Source organism: Monopterus albus, unplaced genomic scaffold (assembly GCF_001952655.1).
Source record: "Monopterus albus unplaced genomic scaffold, M_albus_1.0 scaffold34.1, whole genome shotgun sequence".
NCBI lineage: Eukaryota > Metazoa > Chordata > Actinopteri > Synbranchiformes > Synbranchidae > Monopterus > Monopterus albus.
The window spans coordinates 4765979-4776182 of NW_018127914.1; the positions used below are offsets into that span (position 1 = coordinate 4765979).

The window sequence follows — 10204 nt, forward strand, 5'->3', positions numbered from 1 at the left end:
CAGGACCCATCTGTCTTTTATTCTGTTCTTCCTCTAAGCTCTTTCTAAGTTGAAGTATCTTTTTTTTTTTTTTAAACTGAGTCGGCGCCTCCACGCGACACGCTGACACACACTTGTAGACTTCCTGTGTGTGAAGTCAGAGCGTTTGTGTTTGCATAGACTTGAGTTACACTTAAGTTAAGGTACAAGCTGTCCAGACCAAAGGCAGCCTGGTTATGTTGAAAACCTACACAAAAACACGACATGTTGAGGTTTGTGAGTTCTTTCCAAAGTTGAATCCAAAGCAGTAATCCTGCATACAAATAAACTATGAGATCATGGCTTTGTGTCTGGGTTAGGAAAAAAATGTTATGTTCTAAATTTAGTAAATCTCTGGTTCTTGGTGTGTGTGTGTGTGTGTGTGTGTGTTGAGCACCTCATGCATTGTGTGTTTTCTTGTGAGACAGAGACCAGTGAAAAGAAAGTGCTCGAGGGGGGAAAAGAACCATAAAATGCCAAGACTTAAATGTATAACGGTGATCAACAGGCCATCCTGTTCTCATCTCTTCTTCACAGGGACAAGACACATGTAGACTGGGTGAAGGCCTACGTCTCCATCTGGACTGAGCTGCAGAACTACATCAAAGAGCACCATACCACTGGACTGACCTGGAGCAAGACTGTAAGTCCAAGAATTACAACTGAAGTGCAAAGTTCTTTGCTGAAAGTGAAGAATTAGACATTTAACAAGCGACTTTCTCCCACTTACAGTGAAGGATGGGAGTAACATTTAAGAGAAGCTCTAAAGTGATCAAATTGCTAATCACAAGTATGTTCTGGGCAGGAACAGCCAGAAACCAGGATTAACCATCTGTTCACTGTTAAATATCTTTATAGTTTGCTCAGTGAAATGCCAGTTGAACCACATGCTGCAACATTAGATGCTTCTGTCCACCTCAGGGTCCCATAGCCTCAGCCTCTGCAGCTCCCCCCAGTGCTCCTGCAGGTGGATGTCCTCTCCCACCTCCTCCTGGTCCACCTCCACCCCCCATGAACTTGAGTGGACCTTCTGGCGGCAGCAATGCTGGTGCTGACAACCGTAACGCATTGTTCGCCTCCCTCAACAAGGGAGCTGATATCACTAAGGGTGGGTAGCTGACAGAACAACAAGCGGCAGCTCATTCTTTCCTCTCTGTCTCCTTGGTTCATTTTTCATTGGTAATAATAGAAGTTTTTACTCATGCAGATCAGCTATGAATTTGTCTCAGATCTTCTGTTTTGAGCCAGAAACATTTTGTACTGTAGCTTTATAATGTTATTCCCTCTTTCTTGACCTTTCCAGGCTTGAAGCATGTGAGCGATGACCAGAAGACACACAAGAATCCTACCCTGAAGGGTCAGAGTGGTCCAGTGCGTACTGGACCAAAACCCTTTGCTTCTTCCTCCTCCCCCCGACCTGCTGCGTCCAGCACCCCAACCCGCACACTGCCCCCTGTTCTGGAGCTCGATGGGAAGAAGTGGAAAGTGGTACGCTGTCGGTTCTCTAACTACACAGTTAACTGAGAAGCCAATTGAACTCTAAGCTACAGCTGAATTTGTCTTTAGATGTAGTGAACCACAATTAAAAAGAAGGGGCCACATCAGCAAGTGTGGGGTTTTTAATTCAGCTGGAGTGATTATTGTAAAATGAGTCACTCAGCCAGAATTGCTTTTTATAAAATTGATATTTAAAGTTAGCCTTTATACAGTAAAGTCGGTGTTAAACTGTGCTTTATACTCGTACTGTTGTTGTTCACTCTCTCTCTTCTGTAGGAGAACCACGAGGGAGCACAGAACCTGGTTATCAGCAACACTGAGCTGAAGCAGGTGGTTTACGTTTTCAAGTGTAACAACAGCACTCTGCAGGTCAAGGGCAAAATCAACGCCATCACTGTAGGTAAGAACTGAACCAGCTGTTGGACATTAAGAGTGTTTTTTTTTTTGTTTTTTTTTCCCCCCAACTAGGGAGGAACCCACTGAAGTCTAGAACTGCTTTTTCAAGTTAGCCCTGGCAAGACGGCATTTAAAAAGTAGTACTTTTTGCCATTTCCGTGTCATAATAGCGTCTGTCCTTCAAATGTTTGTTTCTCTCTATCAGACAACTGTAAGAAAACAGGCCTGGTGTTCGATGATGTTGTCGGCATTGTGGAGCTCATCAACTGCAAGGACGTCAAGGTCCAGGTGTGTAACAGCAAAATGCAGTTCAAGTGAACGACAGCAGCCACAAATGACTTCAGCTGTTTTTGATTGTTGCTGCTGTGCAGTCTGTTTTGCATGAACACTGCTTTATAGTCATATAGTTGCACACTGACACCTCAGTTTTTGACCACAGAGCAGCTCTACTGTGGAGTGGATCAGAACAAAATGTTTGCATCTTATGCAACAAATATTTTTCCCAGTATGTTAATTATATACTATGTTATTGGAAGGACATTTTTTTCCCCCTATTTAAAATTTGGTTGCTTTCTCATATCTAGGTCATGGGTAAGGTCCCCACCATCTCCATCAACAAGACGGACGGCTGCCAAGTTTACCTGAGCAATGACTCTCTGAAGTGTGAGATCGTCAGCGCCAAGAGCTCAGAGATGAACATCCTGGTCCCCAAAAAAGATGGAGAGTTTGTAAGTGCCGTCTATAGTGATCATTAGATTTGTATTGTCCTTGCCATGTCCTCGTAAAAAGCCCCTTTCAGACAAAAGAGATTATATAAAAGTAATAGCACTTTAAAACATGCGGACTTCAAGTCTGAATAAGGACTCGGATTGCTTTTACTTGTGACAGGTTACGTTTAAAGCAAAATAAAAAATTTTTTTATTTATTTATTTTTTTTACAAAGACTATGAAGCACACTTCACTCTGAGTTCGACTTCTCTCTATTTCCCTCTGTCAGACGGAGCTTCCTGTTCCTGAACAGTTCAAGACCGTCTGGGATGGTGAGAAACTCGTTACCACAGCAACAGAGATCACCGGATAGACGGGGCCAGCGTACAAAATGAGCGCCCCTCCTCGACGCCGCCCCCACCCTTTTTTTTGCAGATCAACCACCCCTCCAGCTAACTCTCTCACTGTAGACTGAGATTCGGACCTCATTTGTTTATATCCCCCCTCCCTCATCCAATCACTACTTAAGCTGTTCATTCCGTAAGCCAATGAGAGGACCAATCCTCCAGCCAATCAGTAGGGAGCAGCTTTTCATTCAAATTGGTTTTCTCTGTGAGCACTTTTCAAAAGCAGTCATGAGTTTTGCCAGTAGCTGGGATACTCTGGATTTCTTTTAATCTATCTGGACAATACTAAGCTAAATCTAACCTGTAGAATAGCCAACATGGGAACAGGACTGTTGTCTCCTCAGCAAAAACAACACTGCAGGTTCTTTTTCTCCTCTTCCCAATCAGGAGGGGATGATTTCTTAATTTGAGGCCTGATAGGTTTCTGTTCCCTTATATGCAATTCACTGAAGCATTTGTCCATTCAGAGGACAGACATCCATATCCCCCCTCCACTGGTGTCAACTGTAATAACATTCATAGTGGATATATTTAATAATAAAAAAATAAAATAATCCCACACATAGGACATTCCTAAGAATCAAAAACATTCCGTAGAAGGAGGAATGAGAGAAAAGCTTGCGATAAAGAGGAGTTGATGCAAAGTGGAAGAGAAAATGACATCGTTGTTGAATGTTTCACCTCAGTCTTAACATTGGAAATATCTGCTGTAATCACCTGTATAGACATGAATAACTATTCAATAAGCTTTAAATATTAGTCCTCACCATCTCTCCACTTGCTCCTAGCCATGTTTGCACTCTGGTTACCTTCAGCTCCTGTAGCTGTGAAGCTCTGCTGAATTTTCTTTTATATTGTCATTCTTTTGGGTCCAAAATCTGAATTCTGCTCATTAGTACTGGAGATATCATTAAAAAAATCTTTCAAAAAATGTTATTTTAGTCCATCTTTATTGCATAACCTGTTGTATGCAAAAGCATTAAATGTTGTACATTTGATTATTGGAACACTTATTGAAGTCTTAATCTAACAGTTCTAAAATAACATTTAAGTCGAGTTAGTAGTACAGAACAAGACGGATGCACAAATTGGCTGCTAAAAATAACATGGCATCATAAAACCGGATCAACATGCTACAAGTTATCAGTGCAAAGAAAAGTGCTACATTCTCTTCCTTGGTTAAGTTTCTGCTTATTCATTAGTTTCATTAAATTGGCCTCCAACCAGATTTGACTCCATTTTAGTCACTGAAGTTTTATTATAATCAGCATTTAAGTGTTTCTAGCGTAAATAAGGCACCAGGTTTGTGTTGAACCACTCTCTGGTGAACCGCAGGTGGTCTCCTTCACACTTTAGAAAAACCAGCTTTTTGGCCTTGTCCATCGCTGCCAGGCCCAGACGATCCTGAGTGCAGACACACAGAGGTGGTTTGGTTTTACAACTTTAAAGACCTCACTGAATAATATAAAAGCACACTGCTGCAATCTGTATACCAAAATATGTAACAGTTAGAAATAGTAAACAGGAATGACTAGTAAATAAGTTAAAATGGAGCCAGTTAGCTTAGCATAGAATTAGGGAGACAGGTAGCCCAGGCCTGGCCAGTTTGCCTTCTTATGGAGACTGGGTGCACTGACTTGAAAGGTGCTGGTTGGCATGTTACCTTTGGACAGACCCAGCCCTGCTGCTTTCCTATTTCTTTTCTATTTTGTTACTGCTGCGGCCATGCCCTACAGTATTATTTTCAGGAGTGAAAACGAGTGAGGGGGAAAACCGATTCACTTCAGCCTCTGTTGTAATTCCAAGTCAAAGATCTTCCAGTTTAATGAAAAAAAGACACTAAAGGGTCCCTGTGGCTGTGACTTTATAACGTGTGTTTGTATTCACTCACACCAGCAGCTGTGTTTCCTAATGATGCAGCAAAGACCATAAAGGCTGTTACCTCTTTGTAGAGGACGCTGTCCTGCAGAGTCTCAGTCTCTTTGGTCTGGCCGGTTTTCAGGAAGCCGAACCACTAGGAGAACAACCAGGAAAAGCCTCTTCATGATGCTGCTTTATTAATTTTATTAAAGCACACAGCACTGTATATATGTTCATTATGGTATTTACATATATTGTAGATTAAAAGAAATCTTAAAGACAGTCAAGTTTGTGAGAGGGGGTGTTGGGATCAGTTTGTTACCTCAGTATCAACAGGATCCACTACAGTGTCCTGCAGGAACTTGACCATGACAAACTTGTCCAGCAGCTGAAGATTCTTCTTATAAGTCTCATTCACACCCTTTAAAGCAGAGAACACAGAGACATACACCGATTACAGCCAAATGGATTCAGGTGATAATGTATTACACAAGGGACAGTAATTACTGGTCAAAATCTGAATGTGTTATGTTTACTGTGGGTTTGTTGGACCCTCAGGTAGTTTTTCTAAACTATGTCCAGTCTATTCAGTTTGCCACAGATGGACTCTAATCAAGTTCCAGACACATCTCAGAAATAGTTAAAGCAGACAGGGTGTATCATGTGGAGTGGCACAGCAGAGAGATTTCAGTTTTAGATTTTTATTAATTTACAAAAACATCTGAAAACATGTTTTCACTTTGCCATTGAGTTATTTACTGAATGTACTGATGGCCAAAAACTAGTTTTATCCATTTAAAATTAAATCTGCAAGAAGTGGAATTCTTAATATCCCCCCCAAAAAACACGGTAAGTGAGCCTGAATATGCTTTCCCCTCACCAATTTTCAAGGTCAACGCTCTGTTTTTTCCCTAATAACAAGAGCTTGCACAATGACACGAGTGCACTCCTTGTATCTGACCTAATTACGTCACATTTTGCCTTGATGCCTTTGCTCAGTGTCCAGGTGTGATCTGCTTTTGTAAAGTCCTGTAGTCACATACTGACCCTCTCCTGATTGATGTCGGCCAGGAAGAGGCTGTACTTCTTGTACAGGTCGTCATTTAAGGGGTCGTGCCAGTACTGTGCCTGCACCAGGCTGATAACCACAAACACAACCTCCAGTTAAACAGGTACAGCAGTCTGTGCAGCGGTAGTAATAGACACACAATGTCACGGCTGCTACATGCATCACCGCGTGCTATGCAGTGATTCAGACAGAGAGATGTTTCTTTTTCTTATTGTTGTTTTGGCGTGGTTACCGCCAACAGAGATGACAACTTACTGTTTTTGGACCAGGTCAGAGTAAGCGCCACTGTTCAGAGCTTTGCGTATGAAGTCGCAGATACGAGAGCTCTCTCCGGGACATCTGGGCAGCCCAAATACTCCTGAGGATCAAAAAACACACAGCAAAGCTGTCTGCTTGTCAGTAGGCACTGGTTTTATCAAGCCACTTCATAATAACACTGTTTCTTGGCACTTAAACATGACACAGAAGCTAAAAATAAAGGTCAAGACACCAATTATCTGAACATCTACAGTTCAAGTGCCAAGTACAGTTCTGCTGAGGAAGATAAATGAACATCTCATTTAACTTTAGGACCCAGAAGAGGAAATTCACTTTGTCAGAGATCCAACAAAACAATACATCAAGTCAGATCATGTGATGTGACAGAAGGTTCAGGAAAAGTTACTTGTTTAACCTGTCAACAACAGGTTAGAAAAGACTTAGAGTTGTTGATCATGTCGCACTTCTCTTTACTTAAGGTTTATCTAATAAATAATCGCAAAACAGCTGTAAATTAACCCTATGCAGAATGAGTGGGATAGTATAAGAATGTTATGAAGAATATAGTTGAAATGTTGTCAGTCACGCCTGCAGAGGAAAAAGAATTGGGAACAAGTGAAGGCAGTTTTTTATTTTTCATTAGTCTGAAGTTTTTTTTTCTTACTGCTAACTGTAGGGACCATTTGTTATTTTGTCTGTTTTGTCATTTCTTATCAATATGCTCTATTATATTCATATATCCTATGACTTAGTAATCAGTAAATGATTAGGCTTAGGCATAGGATTTGTTTTACTGTCAGCTTTGCTCAGAAATGAGCTGAACCGGTGTTTCAATTCCTCATAATGCTGTTACCTTGCTGCTGGCCACCAACGGAGATCAGGTTCCTCATTGGTGGCGAGGGACAACGCTGAGCCACAGCCCTCCTGTGAGGAGAGGAACCAGGAGGAGTCACAGCGAGCTTCCTCAATCACCGAGACAAACACTTGGAGCAGAAGACGTGCTCAAACAGAGGCTGTAGCTCAGGACTTGAACTTTACTAACTTGACTTTCTCAAACAGAGCTGAAATCATGGTGTTCTCTACAGCATTTGTATGTTTAAGTATTTCCTTCAGAGAAGAATAGGCAAGAAGAGAAACAGCTTTCCAATTTCTCTCCCATTCTCAGAACAAAACATTCGGTGTGCAGAACTGAAGTTACATACAGAAATTGCGCCCCCTGGGAGAAACCCAAGGCATTATATCCTCCCTTCAACTTCGGGTCCTGAGCCAGCTGACTGCACACCATGGACACCTGCTCATTCACATCCATGAAAAACCCATTTTCTGTGTCCTGCAGGAGGATAAACATGACAAATTCAAACTGTGACAGACAGATTACAAGAAGAAAACGAGCACCGTCCACGAGGAGAGACGAAGTCACGGTGTCACGATGGATCAAAGCAAAAAGCAACAGAGTCATGCTGGTTTCCTATGAATATTAACACAGACAAATTACACAGTGAAGTTGTAAAAGAGCCATTTTTCTGATGTAACGTTTGCCACTAGCGCTGCAAATATCACAGAATAGGACTCCTTATATGTCATGCGGATGTGTCAATCCAAGCTGTTGCATAACTGTTTGGTTCACATGTTACATTCTTGTCTAAACATTTTCACATGTTGTGTGTTTGTGCCCACAGAAAAGAGGACCTGATATTTCTATTGAGCACAGTAAACAAACTTAGATACCTTTACAGCAATTAAATAAAGAGAAATGCAACACAGATTTTAGGTCATGTAGGTTAAAGTAACTACTTTTTACCAAGAGAAACACTGTTAACATCATATAAATAAAAAAAGCACATTTAAAACTTAAACTTAAATGCATGCACGAAGAAGCCAAGCAATAAAAAAATTCAAAAGAAGTGAGAAGTGAAACTGATTTCTCCAGCAACGTAACCATTTTGGATTCCAACGCTTGACAACAGACACATTTTCTTCATAAGACTTTTGACAATCGCTACGGAGCATGTTCACTTTAATAAAGATCTTTACACTGCGAGAGTACCTCCACAACGTTTTTCCCAATCATCAGTGAGAGCACGTAAATGCCAGAGATCTCCTCCTCGATCATCTTCTTTACAGCCCCCATGCTGAGAGGGTTACAGCAGTTGTCACCTGGTGAGGACATTAATATTCACTTTATTATCATGTAAACAACTGAGTTAAACACCACTTGTTATACAGCGCCAAGTGTAGTACATGTGGTGTAAGCTGGTTGTAAGTACAGCAACTTAATCAAAAATCATACTCCTTCTCAGAGCCATAGCTCAGTCAAACCTCAGCACACACATGCTATTCGCATATTTATAAATTCATTGTGACTTAAATGTCCTGAAAATATGCAAATGGTCATAAATGCACTAAGAAAAAAGAACATTCCTTATACTCCAGAACTTGTCTAAGAATCAGCCTTTGGGGTATATAAATAACTTTTACATACAAATTATTCATCAAATAAATGTGTAGTTGATTATTTCAATGAAACAACTCCCTGTGGGTGAATGATTTTACCCCTTCAGTGTACTGGCGGGCAGCACAGTCACTTACCCATCCCATGCCACACCACTACTGGTACAGTCGCATTGCTGGAGCCAGCAACCAGCAGCACTGGACCAGCCAGGAAGAGAAACAGAAGGGCTGCTGTCATTCTGGATCCTAAAACAAGTAAGAGAGAGTAAGCAAAAATATAAAAACAGAAGTTATAAACTGCTTTGGAGAAACAATGAGAGGAAAAAACAGCGATAGAAGAGACAGAAAAGACAAAATGTAAAACAAAGAGAATGTCACCTACAAAGTAAAAGTCGGTAAAAAAAAAGCCCCCCAAAAAACAAGCAACCTTTAAAATGCCTTTCAAAGAAGTACACTGGTTTGACTTGACTGACACTGCTCGAGGCTGTTTCAGTCAAAGAACACCAGGAAAAAGCCAGGACCTGAGGCTCCTCCCAGGTAACTGAGGACACAGCAACTTGTTCAGAGGGGCCTGACCATGTAATGTCATGTATGTCAAGAGAAAAATTCAGGCTTAATTGTTCATAAAAGTATCTGTGTCCGGTAAAAGTCTTTTCTGTTTTGTCAAGGGATTAAAACACATGTGTCAGACTCAAGGCCCGCGGGCCACATCCGGCCCGCGAGATCATTTTATACATCTTTTTTTTTTTTATTCCCCGGTGATATGACACACCGATAACACACAAACTACAAATCCCATAATGCAGCGCAACATCTGCCTTAACGAACGAACGATAGGCTACCTGCGACAATTACGTCAGATCAATCAAGCGTCTGTTGATGTATACAACCCTAATTTCAAGTCAAAGCTAGCCCCCAACAATGGCCAAGAGAAAAGTTGATTCTGAAAACAGAGCCTTTACAAACCAGAGGCTGAGTATATGTTTACTGACTGACATACCAGTGTTTTGTCAGATTTTGCTACCTATCAAAACGTGCTACCCACCGTTCACAAAGTGGTTAGGGTTAGGGGGATGGATCGGGGTGGGGTTTGTCAGTCCATAACTGCGCATGCGCAGAGCCTAATGCGCATGCGCAGACAGTTTGGGTATGAAGATCTGATAAGGTATGAAGAATTGGCAGAACACCGGCAATCGGGCGAAGGCGGAGTACTGTTTAGATTCATAGTGTAGTGATCCTTCACTTGGCATGTTATGATGTTCTAAATTGTTATGGTTCCTTGATGGGTGTGGCGCTTCAGGGGTTAAGAGGTGTGAGAGCGGGAGGGAGCGAAGGGTGGAGGGGATTTGAGCTACAGAGGGTGTTAGCAGGTTGTTTCTTTTTCTTGGTGTTGCTGGGCTGTTGTTTTGGCGTGGTTACGGCCAACAGTAACTGGTTGGGTGGAGTTAATAAAAAAAGCGACTATTCGTCGGCACTCACGGTTGTCTCCCTTGTGTCCTGCAGGACGCTACATTTGGTGTCAGAAGTGAAATGCCGGCGT

The 10204-nt window shown here is 41.7% G+C and overlaps 2 protein-coding genes across 2 annotated transcripts in view; one reads left to right on the forward strand and one right to left on the reverse strand.

Moving 5' to 3' along the window:
• cap1 (CAP, adenylate cyclase-associated protein 1 (yeast)) overlaps positions 1-3053 on the forward strand; it is a 10738-nt gene extending 7685 nt beyond the window's left edge. Inside the window, exons 7-13 of the mRNA XM_020597592.1 lie at positions 556-661; positions 940-1126; positions 1322-1506; positions 1792-1915; positions 2117-2199; positions 2496-2639; positions 2909-3053. Of these exons, the coding sequence (XP_020453248.1) occupies positions 556-661; positions 940-1126; positions 1322-1506; positions 1792-1915; positions 2117-2199; positions 2496-2639; positions 2909-2992 (913 nt within the window). The 3' untranslated portion in view covers positions 2993-3053. The remainder of the gene's footprint in view (positions 1-555; positions 662-939; positions 1127-1321; positions 1507-1791; positions 1916-2116; positions 2200-2495; positions 2640-2908) is intronic.
• Positions 3054-3959: 906 nt separating this feature from the next.
• Positions 3960-10204, reverse strand: part of ppt1 (palmitoyl-protein thioesterase 1 (ceroid-lipofuscinosis, neuronal 1, infantile)) — a 6905-nt gene continuing 660 nt past the window's right edge. Inside the window, exons 2-10 of the mRNA XM_020597593.1 lie at positions 8803-8910; positions 8261-8370; positions 7416-7543; positions 7067-7137; positions 6211-6313; positions 5934-6024; positions 5209-5307; positions 4969-5040; positions 3960-4430 (exon numbers count right to left, since the gene is read on the reverse strand). Of these exons, the coding sequence (XP_020453249.1) occupies positions 4308-4430; positions 4969-5040; positions 5209-5307; positions 5934-6024; positions 6211-6313; positions 7067-7137; positions 7416-7543; positions 8261-8370; positions 8803-8910 (905 nt within the window). The 3' untranslated portion in view covers positions 3960-4307. The remainder of the gene's footprint in view (positions 4431-4968; positions 5041-5208; positions 5308-5933; positions 6025-6210; positions 6314-7066; positions 7138-7415; positions 7544-8260; positions 8371-8802; positions 8911-10204) is intronic.